Source organism: Xiphophorus hellerii, chromosome 14 (assembly GCF_003331165.1).
Source record: "Xiphophorus hellerii strain 12219 chromosome 14, Xiphophorus_hellerii-4.1, whole genome shotgun sequence".
NCBI lineage: Eukaryota > Metazoa > Chordata > Actinopteri > Cyprinodontiformes > Poeciliidae > Xiphophorus > Xiphophorus hellerii.
Genome location: NC_045685.1, coordinates 16,585,057 through 16,604,852, shown reverse-complemented (window position 1 = coordinate 16,604,852; position 19,796 = coordinate 16,585,057). Strand labels below are relative to the sequence as shown.

Here is a 19,796-nt window from a genome sequence, read left to right as displayed (position 1 = left end):
TATATTTGGACATGTTTTCACTTAATTCCACACACGCAGCAACATTTTTGAACTTTCCTGGGCTGTAAATAAAAATACTGAGATTAAGCTGTTTTCCTATGCATCATAATTGATTATGCTGTCAGTGAAGGGCAAACCTAATGCATCATCCTCATTTCAGATAAAAGCAGCAGCAGCAGCAGCAGCATAAAGCCCTTAAATTTAAATGTCATTTGCATTTACCTGGTGTCCTTTTCGCCCCATTGTGTCTCTGAACGTCCTTTGAAATTGCAAATGTTTCTCTTTTTAGTTTGCCAATCTAAAGAGGTGGTGGGCATCAGCTCTGTAAACATGAGGTGCTGGCAGTTTTAGGATCACTGTTAACATGCGCAGTCAGAATGAGTGAGATTGTGAAAAGGAGGTTGAAGTTTATTAGTTCGTCAATGAATTATTGCAAGTTTTCTCACTTTTTAAAAAGTTTTTCTTAAATTTTTTTGTTTGCACTACCTTAGTATTAAACAAACCCCACCAAGTAAAATATAAGATTGGTACAGCAGTACTTTTTTGAATGCTGAAAAGCCGGTGTAACGTTTTGAGAATTGTTCTAGGTGCTCTTCACTTGTAAATAATGTAGCAGATGCAGTCATCTCTCATTCACACCTTGGTTTCTCTTCTTGCTATACACCTAATCTAAGTAACACTGACAGAAGATCACCTCACAGAGGAAAGGCTGATGGTTTGTGATCTGGTTACTTCACCCTGTGTTACTGTGGCTAGGTTTCCTCAACAGTTCATTCAAAACCTCTGCAGCATTGTTTGTGCTAGAGCAGGGGTGTCAAACTCCAGTCCTCAAGGGCCTCTGTCCTCCAGTTTTTAGATGTGCCACAGGTACAAAACACTGAAATGAAATTCTTAATTACCTCCTCCTTGTGTAGATCAGTTCTCCAGAGCCTTGCTAATGACCTAATTATTCTATTCAGGTGTGGTGCAGCAGAGGCACATCTAAAAGTCGCAGGGCAGTGACGCTCCAGGACTGGAGTTTTACACCTGTGTGCTAGAGATTTTGATAACTAAACTTTGTTCTAGAGTGGGGCTTCTGTTCTGTTGAACACTAATATTTGGATTTGGTATTACATACTTGATGTCATCATTCACCAGCAACTTTTCCTGATCAAATCCCTTAAGCAAACTCAGACACTTGACCTCTAATTGTCATTTTGAGATAATTTTTAATCTGCGATCCATGTGTTTTTGTTTTTTACACTTTGTTTTTTTACCCCGATAAAGAATGGGGATAGAAGTTATTACTGTGCTCAGGAGATGCCTACTACATCACTGTGTGATGTAGCGATGAATGGCTGCAGATGTCGATAAAGTACATAGTGTGCACAGAGCAGAGGCACATTATGATCCACCAGAGTCCAGCTGATCTGTTGCTTTGGAGATAACATGCTAGTAGTACAAACAACTTTCTTTGTATTTTAGGCACTGAGCGGATTTGAAAAGCTTGCATGGGGATCATTAGGCAACGTGTTTCTCTTTCTGCATTGCTGAATGCAATGAGTTGTAAGTCTTTGTTTCTGCAGGCTCTGCAACATGCTGTGAAAGCACACACTGGCCATGCTTTTGACAAATCAACTTTTGTGATGTTAAAGAACAAACTGATCCGTAAATTTGGAATTTTTTTCTGTTTATTTCAAAACAAGGATCTCAAGAGAGTCTCTGTGTTATTGGTGAGATATTCCGTAAAAGGCAAATCTTGGGTGGTAATGACCATTCACACTCGCAAGAGTTATTATCCAACGCCAGACATTAACCAAAGGGTGGTCATTGGTTTCTTTCTTTTTTTATTTGCATACACTGTTCACAGAAAGTTAGGGATAGCGGCCGCCACATCAGTTCCAGTTTGATGACAACGTCTCTTGCTGTTCGCAAGTCTTATTTTTTGCTGAGGCATTGCATCCCACTCAGGTCACTGAGGGTTTTGGGGTACAGAGCTACAAGCAGCTTTGTATTGACTAGACAATACAAGTCTAGTCAACACACTTATTTATTACCACACTTGGGCCAATTTTTCTGTCTGCTTGAAATCTTTGTTGGTGCCAAGTCTTACCTAAATTGTGGTCTCCTAAAACGTAGCTAGTAGAATAATAAAGAGCGTAAGGCTTACAGAAGGAGGGATAGCAGAGTGTTGAATCTTGAAAGTATCCTCAGTAAGCCTTCAAGCACAATCCAAAGGAGTTTAATTTTGACTGCCCAGTATTTTGAAAAGTATGAAAAGAAATGGGACAAAGGTGAAAGTGATTTCAGTGTTTCTGCACATTTTAAGAGCCTTAGGGTTTGTACCCAACAAAAGAAAAATTGCTGGTTGATATTGCACATCTAACCCTTGCAAGCCCTACTGGCTAGTATGCTGAGTTCACAGTGTGTGTAATGGAAAAATGTGATCCCAACAGTGAATGTGAATTGGGCATTAACCCTCGCAGTGCAAAAAGTAGCTTTTGTCAGCAGCCAGTAATATAAGACCTAATGCCCCTTGGAAAAGAGCAGGAAGTTAAGTTTGCCATTTCAAAGCCAATCAAAATGCCAGCAGGAGGAAATAAAGCATTCATCTTTAAAGAGGTGTCTTATCCTGTTCCGGGCTGAAATTTCTCTGAATGGAAGAGTTTTCCAGTCGGACTCCTTTTCTTTTTTTTAAGCTCTGTGTGAGGGGACACAAAGTACAAAGCAAGTCACCGTTATCTGCGTCTCGTTCAAGGGCCTTCATCTCCCCAAATAGCCCTGCAAGATATCACAGTGTAGATAAAATGTCTGCTGTGAGTCTGAGTAGTAATGACAGAGATATACAGCGGCGTGTTCTCACTGGAACGAAGTGGAGATAGCATTTCAGGTTTCAGGTGCCGTTCTGAGTATCCCATCAGCAGATTTATAATGAAGGGGATTACATTAGGTTCCCATAATGACCTTTTTAAAAGCAAACTAAAGTCTAAAAGAATGGTCTTGAATGCCAATGAAGACGGATCGCTGTAAATATCTTTACAAGCACATGTATAAAGCAATTTTTAAGCTGTCATACATTTATAATGATAATGTATCATTCTTAAAGCAGAATACATACAGTTAGTGTTTTTGTAAAGTTAATAGGAAAGTAAGGGGCATGTCATAAGCTTTTCACGGATGCCGAAAAGAGCAGTCAGGCTAACATTAGTACGCTGATGTCATAAGCAATTCATTACTGTCTTCAGATATCGACCAGGTTCTTATCTCCTGAAACATTCTGCATTTTCACTGCTACTGTTAACCTTTTGTACAAGAAAAGCTACAAATGGATGTGTTCAACATTTGTAAATGACTTCAGAATTTCCTGGAGGTGAATTTATTCACGTTAGCTGCCTTTTTTAAATAAATTGTCACTGTCCAGTGGAGTGGCTTTAAGAAAACCCATTCATTTAATTCTTACATCTATTCTTGTTTTGATAAACTATCAGTGCTTTATTCTTCAATGCCAGTTCTTCATGTTTTACACACCTACAGCCTGATTAATAAAGATTGCAGTGGACCTTATGTTAATGGTTATGCTTTCATAGTTTTTGCATTAGGTTTGTGCTCCATCAGTTTCTCGTTGACAAAATCAATAATGAGGATTATATTAAGTCCACCATACCTGAGCAACCCATCATGGATAAAAGGGAAAGACGGATAACATGGTTCCTACAGTGAAATCCATATCCCGACTAGCAAATTGGAGGCATACTCTTTTTATGTGTTCCTTTGTATTTTATTCTCCCAGTTTTCAGGAGACTAAATGTTTCACACAGAAAGACTTGCTCTTTGATCATTTCAAACTTTTTGCTTAAATGAAGATAAATAAGGTAAACATTTCTTGAAATGCATGGAAAGCAAGATGTATATGTTACTCAACTGCTTCATAGCACAGAGATAAAGGCTACTTGGTAATGCAATTTAATTCACACATCTTTCCCTGCAAAAGCTTTGAGAATGTGTCAGATCCTTCTGTTTCAGATGCCCAGGCCTCCAATCCGTTACTGCAGGGGTTTTAAACTCCAGTACTCGGTGGCTGGTAGATGGATATCTGGTCCAATGCAACTGAATCAAATGGATGAATCACCACCTCAGCATGCGGCCATTTTTGCGGGCATTTGTATTTAAAAGTGGCAGGACACTCTCCCTGAGGATGTATTCTGAGACTCCCGCGTTCATAAATTATGCGCTTGCTTTGTAGTTGAAAATATTACTCAGACAAAAAAACAGAACTTTTTTTTTTTTTTTTACTTTGGCTTCTCAAATTTAAAGAAAAAAACTATAATGATGGAAGATGCTGTCTGTCTTATATTAAAAATATTGAGTCAAATTAAATAATTTTTATTGTTCTGTTTTGTCTTATGCAGTAAAGAGCAACAATTATTTGTCATGAATCATTGGTGATTTACTTTTATACTGTCTACCACCTGTACTGGTTTGTCATTGTTGCCTTCAAATTAATCCCCTGAAGATGTTAAGCAGCAAAATACAGCAGCTAGTAATCTGGTTTTATTTGACTGTTTATATTCTGAAGCCCATCTTTCTTCTTAATATGCATAAACAAATTGACTCATTTTTTCCCCTAATCACATTTTAACAAAGTGAATCAGTTGTGTTCCTTTTTCGCTGTGCTTGGAATGATGATTTTATATTTGTCTGTGTTTTCTCGTCTGTACAGTCCAAATGCTGAGTGTAAAGTGAGTTAAGCCTTGCATGCTGCAATACATTGCAGCTTGGATCATTGACTATTAAATTGAAGCTGTTTTGTGCTGCAGTATCAATGCTAAAGACGTGTGTACTTAAACGTCAGAGCACCTCACAACCTTTCATCTAATGTAATATTTTTCCGGTTGTATAATCAGAGATGTGGTTGAATTATAGTTTCTAAATGTTTGACTGCATTGATGTCGCAGAGGTTAAGTTGTTTGTGTGTGTGCGTGCGTGTGTGTGCGTGTGTAGGTGTGTGCAGTGCAGGGCTGGGAGGATATCATTTTTTCTTGTTTTACTGTCATCGTGTGTCTGGTGATGATGCATCATATAACCACCTTATTTTTAAAATGATGTGTACTCGGTAAGCACATCTGGGCAGGAAGCCCAGACCTAACTGTTCTATTAGGAACTGAATGAATCCCCGGGGGCCTACAGTATATCCACTCTGTCCAGTCATATTTTTCCTCTTTTAGTACTAAAATTGTCTGCAGACAGGTCTGATGATTTGTTTTGAAATAAAACAGAAAAGTAAAAGTGCAGATTTCCAGCCCTTGTGTACGCAGCAGAATACCAAAGGTTGAGGTATGCTTTTACCATTTAGGTGACTTTTTAAGGTTGGATTGTATTTAGTAGTATCGGGGAAAAGAGGATGAATTCCTCCTGTATTTATTTCCATCTATCTGCAATTTGACTCAGACCAGCTTCCCTTTCCCTCCTGGAGAAAAAGCCACAGAAAATGACACTAGGTTTTATTGTGGGAAACCTTCACAAAGTACTGAGTTTAGGAGCTTAAGACCACAAAAAGGTCAAAATGTTGTTTTTTTTGACAAGTTATTTTAGGATATTTGTGAAACACTTGATCTCTTCTGGGATACAGTTAAAAGTTTGCATGAAGATTTGAACACGTTTGTCTGTGAACACTTTGCCATCTGGTTGTTTCACAGATTTCCATTTTCTGCTGTTGGCATATTGGCGTTCATTTTGTTTATCAAAACTCAGCTTTTCTGAGCTGCAGAAGACATTTTCCTCTTTCAGCAATCTGGAGTTGAGCGATAGGTCTAGGAGCTGGAAGACTTTAGGCTTGATGCCTGTCCAGTGACAGCCTGCACTTATTGTTGCTGCAGGGTTGAGTTTAGCTTTTCTGTGAGGTTTCCTCTGTCATTTATGTGTGGAAGAAAATTTGAATTGTCTTCATTTTTCATATCTAGTAGTTTTGCAAATGTTATTTACAGATGGTGTAAAAAAATCTACAGTAGTCTAGGAATCTGAAGTAAAGATTTTCAGTTTTGTAAAATTTCTGTTTACATACGATGTTTTTTATCCTCCGTCTTCAATCTGGAAGATGTCTACTCTGAATATCTGTTTGAAAAAATAGGTTCTTCAAACTATTTTCATAATCTTAATCCAAACTTCATTTCTATCGGTCTTAAGCTTTTTATAGTTTCTTTTCAGTGTCCTACTTATCAATTGACTTATTTCCAAGACCAACTCGATAACTGCTTAGCAAATTTCAGAATCATATTTAATATCAAAGATACAAAATGCATTGAGAAGAGGTGGATAGTGAGGAGATCAGGGCTCAGAAGCATTTTTTGCGCTATTGCCAGGCAAACCTGGTGAACAGGTGGAGCTGTTTTCGAAGCTCATTAAGTCCCACTTGGTGATAGATTTGCTGTTTAACTCACTGCAATGTCATTCCTTATGGTCAGTTTTCTGACCACTTTGCCTAAATGTACCTGTTTCTTTCCAGTTCTGAATTTCTATTGTGTGCCATTTAGCCATTTTATGAGCAGTTTTCCTCTTTATTGCCATTAAAATAATTTAAGGTCGAGCATCTGTGGGTTTGAGCTGAGGTAACGCGCCGCATGACAAGCTACTCACTGCAGTGTTTTCCAGGAAGGTAAGCTGCTATGACATAGTGGGAGAAACAAAGCCTCTGTGGTAATCATGGTTGCCACCGCAGGGCACCTGGAGTTTGGGTTTTCTAGGTGGATCAATATATCTGTCAAGTTCTCCTTGAATGGCACCTATTTTATGTTCGTTCAGTCACTGCTGCAGAGTGCAACGCTGAAGCCTCATGTCTTGCAAGTCTGCAGGAAATAAAAGGTTTCTTTTGGGCTTCATAAAGATTATTTGATTTTTGAGTGTTGTGGAACAATTAAAGTAATCATTTTATTCTCCTCTTTTATCTCGCTTCAAAGAACCGGCAAAGACACACTGGTATAGTTAATGTTAGATATGCAAAACAACTTTTACATTAGGTAATTTTCTGCAGGAAAAGAAACATCATTCCTCTTTATTCCATCAGGAGAGTTGTTAAACACCGCTTAAAGGCATTTTTCGGATTTTATGTTCTGTTACGTCAGCAATCAGATACAGTTCACTAGCTGTATCTGTCTATACAGCTGAAATTAAAGTGGTTATCTTAAACTGAAGATGATATGTTTGAGCAAAACCCCGAAGGCTGCGTATGCAGCAAAACTGAAGATGAGGCTATTTTTTAATACTGATATGGTTTAGAGGGCAGTTAAGTTTTCAATTTCACTGAAAAACAATTCAGATTCTTTTGATCAAATTGCAAAGCACACTGTAACCTGTGAACTGCAGAGTTTTCTTTATACACACCACTTCATATGGTGTCATAGGAACATCAATTCTCTTAACATGAGGAGGCTATGGTCTGGCTTTGGTTTCTGTCCATTTATCTAAATGCCTCACAGCATATGTGATCATACCTCAGAGATAAAAAAGAATAAAAGCACTTTGAATGTCCTCAGGATCACAGATTTTATTAAAGCAGGGTCTTATGCACAGAGATGGAACCTTTTTTATACGAGGTTTGAAATTGAAACAAACCTTAACCAGTCCCAGATTTTAACTGACTGTAATGTTAATGTTTGTGGACTACCCATGAATCAATAGGAAGATTTCTCATCCGTTAAATTAGCAATGTGGGTCCATTGTGATTTAGAGTTGGGATCATCCAGATGGTCTGGCTGACTTGATTTTCCTCAGATCCAGTTCCTGTAAGCAAATATTTTTAAACATAAGCTCCTTATTTACCTAAATGAGACAATTACAGTTTTTGCCTTTAGAACCTACTTAAATCTATCAGCTTCATAACTTTGATGTCACTTTTTATTCCGACCCTACTTATTAATCCAAAGAGGATCCCCACTGAGTTTTTCTTTATGACTATATTTGGGCTTGGAATACTGTGATTTGTTCCACACTTAACACTTTCCACCCAACAAGGAGGCTGGGAAGGCCTTGAGAGTGATCTCCTAGTTACCTTTAGACTTGGAAAATAACACACTTTCTAGTTTAAGTAGAGTGTTTGTCAGCAACATAGTGTACCTGAACGCTGTGTTTTGGTCAGAGTGTGTGTTTGCCACTGCAGCGCCCCAGGCCATCTGTTCAGCTCAGAAATAGTGAGGCGACAAACCTCACTGAACTCAATTTGTCATGAACACATTTGGTGTTTTTTATTCTCATTGTTTGACCTGAAAATGCTTCAGTGTCGCTGCTGCAGAGCGTCTCTGTGGACATTAGAGACTCCGGGGATGTGTGTGTTTAATGGGAACCCGGATAGAAATGGAGTCTAGGGGACTGTGTGACAGGTGATGGACTTGCTCAGATATTAAAATTAGGTTTTTATTTTCCCTGGGGCTAATAGGTGGGTGGGCTGAAATCAGATGCAAGCTGATGTCTTGCAATGAATGACTTAAAATTTAGTTTAGTATTTAGCATTTAGTTTTGACACAGAATACCAGAATAAATGTATGATGATGATAATTACACTTTTGCAGTAGAGCTCCACTATGTTAGGAAAGTGGGGCATTTAAATATTGTTGCTGGATTTTGCAGCATGATATTAATTACAATTACCCCACCTTTTTCTCAGTAGGCTCTCTTTTCAGTCCTCACCACTCTCCCTAGGCTTTGAGTCACTGTGATCTACAGCAGTTGTGGGTATAAAGGACAGTAAAAATTGATCCAAGAAGCAATATAAGTTATCGGAAGCAAAGTTTTACTGCATGGAAGCTGAACTTTTTAAATGGTTGAAAATATGGATTTTAATCAGTCCGACTATGCAATTGCAGTATTTGGGATAATGAAATTGAGAGAAATATTGTAATTTTATTAATTGTTTAGCTCCTTCTGAAGTATTGCGTGTTACTTAGCAGAATATTCTGTTTTTTCTCCAATTTAACTCCTTACAAAGTGAAACTGGAAAACATGAAATACTGAGAAGCAAACTTTAGGAGATGAATACATTTTTGTTCACAGACTTAATCAGGGTCATGACAAAACAACAGCTTATACTTGGGTAGAAATGGTGTAATTCTGCAATAAAACACTTACAGGGAGACCAGTAAGCATGTAAGGGGTTGGAATTGACACTAAATGGTCATATAAAGAAGCAAACAATTGAAAACATAAAAAGAAGATAAAACAAATCACAAACACATTGATTTAGAGATCCATATTCTATAAATGGCTGGCAGGAGGAAAAACTCTTGACTGTCTTAAATCTTACTAAGAAAAATGAATTACAACAACGTTGATTAAAAGACGGTAAACTTGGATTCCTAAACTTTCTTAAACAATGGTACATTTTTAGCCAGAAGCTGACTTAAGTTTAATTTACTTTCTGAGGTGGCATAGTAATACAAAAGCTGCGTAACTTCTCAAACCTTAACATTACTTTATGTTCAGACTAATGAAAAGTTCTATAATATTTGGTTCATTGTTGGATTATAGATACTAATTTAAAGTTTCACTTGTTAATTATCACTGTCTAAACTCTCTGGATTATGAAATGAATCTTCTGGAAAAAAGATGGAACTCCTCTTACTAGATTTCAGAAATATGGCATTGAGGACTTAGAGTTAAAAATTCATGGACTTTCAAAACAAAATCAAATGAAAGATGAGGCTCTTTTAGAAAAAATATATGTATATATTATGTATCTTTTTTCATATCAGTGCCATTTCCTTATGTCAATTAAAATAAGTTCAACCACAAAAACTCTTCATCTCGCCACAGGTACCTCGTAAATTATTCACCCAGTGGAGACGTTGTACTACTTTCCTGTGGCACTCTGGCCCAGCAAAAAAGTTTCATACATTATTTCAAGTTCTTGAAATGTGTATTTTTCTCCAAGCACGCATTCACTTTTTTTTTTACTCCTGCCTATGGAGAAAATCCCTTGCTGCTCGTTTTGGGTCTGTAAAATGTGTGCAGTTACAAACCTTGGAAAAACTCCAAGGTCAGAATCTGCAGAGTCTCTGCACTAAAATAGAACAATGCCTCTGTCTGGTGACCCATTGAGTCTTAGACCCATTTTACCAGATGTTTGGGCTCAATAAATTTCACAGCTAAGTAAAGAGATCCTTCATATTTTACATGTCAAATTTCCATCCATTTTTGGACTTAAATTATCAGTGTTCACTCCTTCCTCAGCTTATTCTTAGTGTAAATAAACCAATTATTATAGGTGGTAAATAAGTGAATAATGGAATGAATCTCTGACAAATGGGTGGATGAATAATGGGGAAACCACGCATTGACGATTGGATGGATTCTGGACAAAAGCTTGGATGGAAGGACTGATGATTGAATGATTGGATTTAACTTTTCAGAAAATAAAAAATCAGGAAAAATAAATATTTTTCCATTTTGTAGGTTTTTTTATATTTACCTAACTTTTTCAGTTGTTGTAAGAACCATGGGAATCTTCAGTGTGGTCAGGTGATACCGAGATGATGTTTCACGCTTTGTTTCTGCAATAGTTTCACTTCACCAACACTTAAGGACTTCACTTAATGACCATCATTTCAGCTGGGAGAGGTTGGCATTGATGGATGAGCACAACTGAGGTACAGTGTAGACTAATTAGTGGTGATGATGTTGCTCTTGGCTCTTCCTAGCGCCATCACAGATGTTAGGTGTGGCCTGTCAGTCATTATTTGCTGACCTTGATGTTGGAAGGCAGGGGCTCTAAAACCTCGCTGCTTCGTTCTCTCCATCTCCTGGCTTTTAAATTTATGGACACAGTTTCTCATCTTTTGAGTGTCACTATAGTCCCTGCTGCGATGGTACAATTGTCCATTACTGTCACCCATTGAAAAAAATGTCCAGTTACACATCACACAACAGGGCTATAATGTACTGTCAGTGCTGATTCATTGAAGTGGACACTTTCCCCTTAATTCTCCTTTATTTCTCTCCGTCTCCTGGCGTACCTTCTATCTCTCCCTTCTCCTCCTCCTCCTCTTCAGCTTGAGCCAATCAGGCCACACCTCCATGGCAACCGTCAGCGAGGGTAAAACATCCACAGATGGTGTTGAGTAGAGCGAGCAGCAGGCTCACTACGAGATCAAGTGTGGGTGTGTGTATTTGTATGTGAGAGACGGCAAGGGAGAGACCCACTGTGTTGTAAAGCCAACAGGATAGTTTCTTGTTTGAGCAGGGGAAAAGTGTGAAGAGGAGGTGAGAGTTTTGGAGGAAAAGAAAACAGAGAATCTTCTTTTTATCTTCTGACGGGTAGAGAGCTGGAAAAGCAAACATTAATGACCTGACAAAAGACCACACTGCTTCACGGTGTTGATCAGCCAGGCATACCGTGGAGCTGAACTCGGACACCTTTACACCCTAGCCCCCACCACCCGCTGCCCTCCACTCACTGATGAGCATCTCTCCAGCTGCAGGCGGACTCAGGGGCCACACTGACACAGCCAGAAGTCTGGAGGATAGAAGTGGACACTTGCCCTTTTGTGGCAACTAGTCTTCCCTGGATAATTCTCTCCTTTTAACTTGACGGCTGAGTTCTGGTTTTGTGCTGGCCCCTTCAAACATCCCCCTTCCTCTAGGAGCAAAGATGAGCTGCAGGAAACGGTGCAAGCGTGAGATCTTCAAATTCGCACAGTACCTGTTCAGACTTATCACAGGCACGCTCAACACCGGTAAGACTTTGTGTTGCCATTTTTTAATTAGATCTGCTGAGGTTTTGTCCAAGTTCATCAGTCTTGAACGAGATTTAAAATATGAGTGCCTGCAAAGCCTGCTTGTGAACTTTGAGGATGTCCAGAGTTGGATTTATGACTCAGGATGTATTGTGGAAGACTTCTAAATCTAGACATATCATGAAACATACTGCACATCTCATTTACAGTAATCAGGGTATTAGCATTTCAAGATATCCGCAGACGTAAAAGTTTTCACTTTTTTGTAAATTGTTAATGCATTGTATCATGTTAAAAGTTCAGTACAAAATGAGAAAAATGTAATAAGAATAAAAAGTTGTTTTCTCCTTAATTATTAAAACTTGAGCAAGTTAGACAATTAACATTAGAAAATAGGAGTCAGAATCAATTACTGCTCCAGTGCAGAGCAGTGTTGTGTTGAATAGTTTGATCCCCACAACTGTGACAGTATAGTTGACATCCTGCATGAGAAGATGAATATAACATAAGTACTAATGCTAATGTAAAATGCAAAATCAACACCAAACACCACAATCTAAAACTGTCACCTGGATAAGAACATGCATAAGATGATTAATACAGAGAAAAATTCTGGCAAAATAGATGAGTCAACATATTTTTACCTGTATAAATATAGTTCCACCTCTCAAAGTTTGTTATTCTTTTAATTAAACCTTCAGATTCATTACATACATTGCTAAACATATTTTACATAATTACAAACCTTCCAGAAGCATAATGTATTAGATATGAAACACAAAACTCAAGAAAGCCAGTTTGGTTTATATTTAAATTATCCAAGGAATATATCACTTTTGTAAAATCAGATATCTTTACCCAATTATTCCTTCAGGCTATAAAAAGTTTAAATAATTATGTAACAAAGCCACATTCATCTGGAGACAAGTTATTCTACAACCTTAAAGACTTGATCCTTTTTACTTCTTCTTTGTGTAGGAAATGAACCCAGCATGAGCAAGTTTTCTTTAGTTAAGCGGACAGCAGAAGAGGTTCCAGTTTTGTAATGTTTTCTTTACTTGGAAAAAAACAGTGTGAGGGATGTTGCGTATGAATCCAGAGTTGGAATAAAAAAATTACTCCAAAATAATAAACACTAAGTGGATGTAGAGGAGGATACAAATTCTTGGCTAATGCTGGAGTGTGTTTCAGCTGGGCTGTAATCATTGTTTCCGTTTCACTGGAATAAAGGTAAAGGTGATTATCAGTGATTATCAGCCTGCCCTTTATCAGAGAGCAGCAGCGGATCAAGTTGGATAATTTATTCATCTGCTCTGGGTTAAGACACAATTGAATATATCTGGTATGAAATAGGAAACTGATATAAACAATCATTTTAAGCCCATCCCTGAGGAGAAAGTTCCCAATCATAAAATGTGTGTTGGTCTGATGCAGCAAACTGTAAGAGACATTGGGAGTTTTCTAATAAGACATGTAGTGAATCAACAGCTTTAAAAATAAACCTTGGATTATGGAGGATTATAGGTAGATTGGTTTCAATAAAGAATAAGGGTTAACATCTACTGAGCTACAGTTCTTATTAGTTATTGAACATTATACATTAAGTTTGCAGCAACCATTTATGCTTATACTGAACATGCAAAAAGTGATTTTTTTGCTGCTTCTTATTGTGGAATTTTGTGTTTGTGAGAGGCTACATATGTGGCCTTTCTCTTGCCATTTAAATGTCTTTTTTTATTCAAGTTGACTTTGGACAGTATTACAAAGATGTGATCAGAGTTTTATGGCCAAATTTCCATCCTCTGGAATGTTATTTACTTTGACCTGTCACTTTTATCCAACTCGTATTTTCAAAATATTTATTTCTAGTCATTCTGGTGTAGCCTTGTCTCTCCTTATCACTGTGAAACATTGTGTTTCTATTTAAAAAAAGACAATATCGTTTTAAATTGACACTTTTAAAAGTGTGTTTAGGGTTAGGGCTTTATATTTGCACATTTAACATGGTTAGCATTACGAGATTAGTCTGTATTTATAGTCCATGTAGAGAATGTAGGTCCATCCCTTAATTTTCAGGCTGCCTATGTAACATAACACATATTTTAAAGCAGAACCACTTTGCTCTAAAATGTTCACATTGCTATCTTCAGAACTTGTCTAAAGATTGCATATCAATATTTTGTGACACACAGCTTTTTGTCTTTCCAAAAAGTCTGGAACAAAATGACCAGAATCCAGTAACTCTCCGTTGTGTCAGTTTCAGTGAAACGCCCCAACATGCTTCTGTGTAAAATAGATTTATTTTAAACATTGTATAACTGTTTTTGTACTTCTTGTCATTTTTAAATGTTTTCCTGATACTGCAAATAGATTAACTTATCACACAGCAACATCTTCTACACTGAAGAGTGTTTTTAACACAATCTGGTAAATGTCTTGTTGCATCTCTTCTCAATTGCATCATGTATATGAATTGTACCTGTCTGTAAAGATGTTGGAGAGTACATTTGTTGTAGTTTTAGCTCTAAATAAATTGAACCAAATTAAGATGTGGTTTTGATTATTTTAGATGCAGAGATTTAAAAGATTTTTATCTAAGGCTGCCTCCTCCATCAACATTGTTTTGATTGCAGAACTAATCTAAAGTGAGTCAGGTTTTTTGAACTCAACTGTGACCTATTTTCTTAAGTCTCTTTGACCTCAGAGATGGGGAGGAATAGCAGAGGATAAAATAAGTTCCCACAAGTGGACAGTCTGACAAAATGAATACAAGGTCTCTGATCATATTAATGTAGCAAGGCTCAAAATAAATTGTTCACTACATATTCCTCATAGCTTGTTTTCATGGATATCAGCAAGTCATTTTGAGTCATATTGAAAGTCCCAACAGATAAAATAATTTTTGTGTTCTGCACTAATTTATATGGATAATTTCAAACCTCCTGTTGTGAAATGTGAAATTAGTTTGTCCTTCTTCTGTGCTTTCTTGGAAATTTCATTAGATATTAATTATTGATCCTGTAATATATGAGACTGGACAACATTTCCCCTAGGACTAACGCTGTTCAAGGCATGAGTCAGAAAAATATACTTTCTTCTGGGGGATTGTATTTCTCTAAAACAATCAAATATCCGTCAGAGTTGATTGTGTCCCAAAGTACCAAACTTTAAAGGACTGCAGAATCTTATTTAAAATGATTTGATGTAGATTAAAGCTGGATTTGACATAAAATGGATTTCTCTTCTATATTATAACTTTGGATCAAAAACCTGAATTCATATGTGCTTGTGCTGCTCAGTTGCTTGTGGCTAACCAAGTAGAAGTGGGACATTCAGATTTAATAAAAATAACTGAGACACTTTTAAATATTTCTCATGAATCGGGCAGGAGTGAGAATGAGATTTTCACAACCCATCTGTAGGAGGGGAGAGATACTAGAGTTATGTGCTTAACATGAACGCACCCCTGGTTGCTGAAAAAGAAAGCAAACACTGATATGAGTTCCCGCTGCAGAATCTGCTTATTGACTTGATTATGAATTTACATCCATCCTAGGTTTTCTATGTGAAGAAAACAAAACCTCTACTAATCAAAAATTCTTTATTCTTATATTCTTTAAGGTTTTTTCACTGTGATCAGACAGAAAAACAGGTTATGAGAGAGAGGGGGAAGACATGCAGCAAAGGTCAATGGGTCGGGACTCGAACCCGTGAGAGGTCCTTCACAGGCTAATACATTTGTATATGGGTTTACCCGTGTACCATCCCTGTGCCCATAATTCGAAGATTCTGATCTATTTTGCTGCATATTTACATTTTTGACTAAACATTTTTAATAAATGTTGAATCTCTCTTACTTAGATTCAGTTTATATAGCACCAAATTAAAACTAATTTTATTTCAATGTACTTTACAAGATAACTGGTTCCAATTAATATCCAAACATAATATAAATATTTAATTTAAGTTGTGGTGTTACAGTAGACTGGATGCCTCATGCCCAGAGGGTTTTTTGGGAACATTCAGGACTAATGTGGCGTCATTTAGCCACTTCTGACTCAAAAAATACTAGGGCCCCTTATTTACAGTAAATAAAGGGCCCTATTTACTGGGCTAACCAACGGTTGCCATTTGGTTTTTAGGGCAACCAAAAAATATAATTAATCTTATTTTAATACTATACTGTAGTCAAATTCAAGTATATAGTATAGAGTCCAATATGATTCTGATGTATGTAAAGGTGCTTTAGAATAACATTTCTGTGGGGAAATGTTCAAACCCAGCACCTCTCATTTACTTTATGGTCTTCAATAGGGTAGTTTCATTTATCTATAAAACATCTTTTTTTTTTACCCATTATAAGTTGCAGATTAATATAAATGGAGTTTGATCAGAGTGAAGCAGGAATGGTTGTATCTGGGTGACCAATGGACAAGAATAATAGATGAAGTAGGTTACCAGACTGGACGGGGGGATTAATTACAGTGTTCACTGTCCTAGAACATCCCTATTACTTTCATTGATCAATTAGTGTTCAAACCCAGTAGACACACATTCAAGACCAGATTTAGTTTGTCTATCACATTTGTGCCACCATGTCTCCTCCTTGTACTTAAACACATATGAACAACGTGTGTGTTAAATGTTTGCTCCTGTCATTGTTATTCTTGTGTGCACAGTCATCATCCTGGTATAAAATCAATAGGATATAAAATCAATAGGAAGAATTCGCCAGATATCTTCACTGAGCACAGGAAATCACTTAATGATGAAAACAGATTTACAGAAAAGCCGATTAATAAAGACTACATTAGGAAATCATTGGTATTCATCCCAGTGCTGCAGCACAGGCGGACCTTGAAGTTTTTGAATGTTGAGGAGTGGGGAAGCAAATTACAGATGCGCATGTTTCCAGGTTATAAATCCAAACAGCAGTGTCAGCACATTTTCAGCCCTTTTGAAAAGCAGAAAGTGATTGGCTGCACACACCAAGACAAATTTTCATCATCTCCAACATCTGCAGCATGGCCACTGTGATATATGAGCAGTTAGAGCTGCGGGCATCCATCAAGATCATGTCGATCTCCTAAAGCTTGGCTATCTTAAGACCCTTTTCAGCGTCAGTTTGTGATTCAATCAATACCTTTTGGTTGTTCAATGCGTTGCTTTTAAACATTTTTTCACTACTAAGTATGGCATTTACTCTGGGTTAATAGGATTCTTTTCTTTAAGTCTTTCACCACCTCTTTACACTTTGCTTCCTCCCCCAGGAGCCTAGCTGTCAAATGCCTAAACATCTGCAATGCATCATTCTTCTCCTCTCATCAGGACCAGCTTACACACATGTACAGGCAAAATATTTTAGATAACAGGACTTGCTCTCCTAAATGTATCCCATTACTCGTTTTTAAAATAAAAACTAGTGAAGGTTTGTTGTTGCTGCACTAACTAAGCTTTGCTAAGCCTTTAAAGCCTTCATTGATCCTGTTTCGTTCAACTTGTCTTTGTTTGGTGTTCACTGCAGCTGAATCATTTGTTGGCTGTGTTCTTCATAATTAAACAATGTTGGACTATTACAATGTTTAGCATTCAAATGCCTGCATATTGGGTGCAATGGCCCGCAGTAAATCCTAAGCAACTTTTTCACACTGCTTTTTCTCAAGATGCTTTATTGCCAAGTCAGCTCAATTGGATTTCGTTTCCACATACTGCTTCTTGTTATTTTTCTAAAATCCATTTGTCCGTGAGTTAATTGACAGCTCAGCTGCTTGATGTTCCTTATGTGCAAAGACAGAGCTCGAAGTATCTGCATAAATAATTTCCTAAGAGAAAAGAGGTTGTACATCAGCAACGTATAAATTAGTGTCTTGATAATGCTTCAGAAAATGGTCAGTTGCACAAATATTTCCATCAGTAACCATGTGTCTCTTACAAATCTGATGTTCTCTTAAAGCCAACAAAAAGCAACACTGAAAAATGTGCAATGCTTCCATGCACAAAATTGCCCCAAGTAAAGCAGGTTTAAAGTGCAGATGGCAAAAAGTGTCTATGGATCATCTTTACCCACTTGACCATGCAGGTTTTCAGAGGGGTTGTGGGCTTAGAGACACCAATTTACCTAATAGTCATGTTTTTAGACTGTTTTAGGAAGCCAGAGTACCTAGAGAGAGCCCATCTATGTGCAGGGAGAACATACAAATTTCATGCAGAAGGCCTGAAAAATTTCAGGCCTTCTGAAAACTCATGGATTGGCCAAGAGTTCAATTTATGACCACTTTGCTTCAAGGCAACAGTGCTGTCCAACTTCATCACCTTGAGGTATATAGGCTGAATTTGAAACGTAAAAACATTGGTGCAAATGCTACCATGCTTCTGTAAGCACTGGTATAATCACTTGGCTTATGAGCTCAGATAAAAATGCCCTAGAAAGAGGGCCTATGCTCCTTCACATTAAAAGGAGTCTTCTAAGATTGTTTGGGCAGGTGCTCAAGATTCCTCCAGGGCAATTTCCTTTGGAGGTTTTCTGAGCACGCTCCAGAGGGAAGGAGACCCTGGAGCAGTCCTCTCTGCTGGACAGGAGCTCAGCTGGGAACTGAAGCTCCAAGGCTGTGACTAGATGGTGCATTGTATGAGCAGGCGCTAAGGCATCTCCAAATGGCTGCCAAAGGTAGCTAGAGAAACCTCAAGCTTTAATTTTCAGCTCTAAAATTGGGTTTCCAATTCTGTTTCTTGTTCAATTGCAAATACAAGTTTTTAAATGTTTTAATCCAGGAACACCAAGAAGCAACTTGCCAAAGAAAAATGGCTTTCCACTTTAACTTTTATCAGCTTCTTAAATGTGGGATTATCCTCATTAACAATTCACAGCAGGAAGTTTTCTTATATTCTTGACGGTTTGTGTTCAAAGTCTTTGAAAAATGTTGTTGAAAGGCCAACTATGTTTTCAATTTTGTTTGGTAAATCTTAGAAACTGAACTTTGTCATATTAAGAAATTGTAAAATATCTCAGTCTCCTATGAGAAAGTAGTCTTGTGCTTTTAGTGCCATGACATGTTAAGTTACTCATCCAGTATACCGCTATATAAAAAAAGCATTCACTTACTCCTCAGCCAGCACTTGTGAGCGTCTGTGTGTGCACAATGACGCTAGAGCCCGTCTTTGTTTCCCTCTCTTTGGTTTCCTGATAGCTATTAGCAGTTCATGTTCCACCTGTCCCATGAGGACAGCACGTTCAAAGCCCACAATCCCCAGCCAAACACTGAATATTTGATACCTGGAGGCAGCTAAGGTTGGCAATCAAGTCTGCCAAACAATACCTTCTTTCTGGACGTTATAAGCAGTGCGGTTTTATGCCGCACACAGCATTTATGGCCAGTGGTTTATAGGTAGATTGTTCTTTTAGTACAGAGTCTGTGAATATTGATTCATTCAGTCAGCAGTAAGGCATTGTACTCAGCGATTTAATTTGAGCCATTCTTCGAAATCCATATACATAAATTATTTCATGGAACCTTAAGACCTTTGATTAAAATGATTTTAAAGTAAAAATCGCTTTTAATGCCGTGTAATAAACCAGTGCATCTCTGTGTGATACCTGAACTTTTCTCTTCTCTTGCTTGGATAAGCAAAACTGCAGCAGATGGTAATCTGTGTTGCGTAACATTTCCTTTCTAGTTCAGTGTACCAAGATCAGATCTTCCTCACTTCCTTTAATATACCCCAATCTAAGTATATTAAGATCAGAAGTTAAATGTTTGTGCTCCTGCTGGTGCACATTCAGCTAACTTGGAATGCAATATGTTTTAAGTAAACCCGTGACTCTGAAACTATCCCCAAATAAATCAAATATAGTGCCTTGCAAAAGTAGCATTTTTGCATTCTGTCATGGTACAACCACAACCTTTAGAGTGTTTGTTTTTTATGTGAATCGATTAGAACACACATGGAAAGTTAGGCTTGAATTTATTTTTTATTTTTTTCCCCCACCTTTTCCCTCTGGATTATTATCCCTGAATAAAAATCTAGTGCAACCAGTCCCATTCAGAAGTCACCTAATTGGTAAATAGAGACAAAAGAACAAAGGAGAACAATATTCCA

General features: G+C 37.5%; 1 protein-coding gene across 5 annotated transcripts in view; it reads left to right on the top strand.

The window, feature by feature from the left end:
- kcnip4a (potassium voltage-gated channel interacting protein 4a) overlaps nucleotides 1-19,796 on the top strand; it is a 147,045-nt gene that overhangs the window by 28,625 nt on the left and 98,624 nt on the right. The window contains exon 1 of one of the 5 annotated variants that reach the window (XM_032583036.1): nucleotides 11,083-11,699. The exons of the other annotated variants lie outside the window; for them this stretch is intronic. Coding sequence (XP_032438927.1) covers nucleotides 11,615-11,699 — 85 coding nt within the window. The 5' untranslated portion in view covers nucleotides 11,083-11,614. Of the gene's footprint in view, nucleotides 1-11,082; nucleotides 11,700-19,796 lie in introns of those variants that run through there. 5 annotated transcript variants of the gene reach the window in all.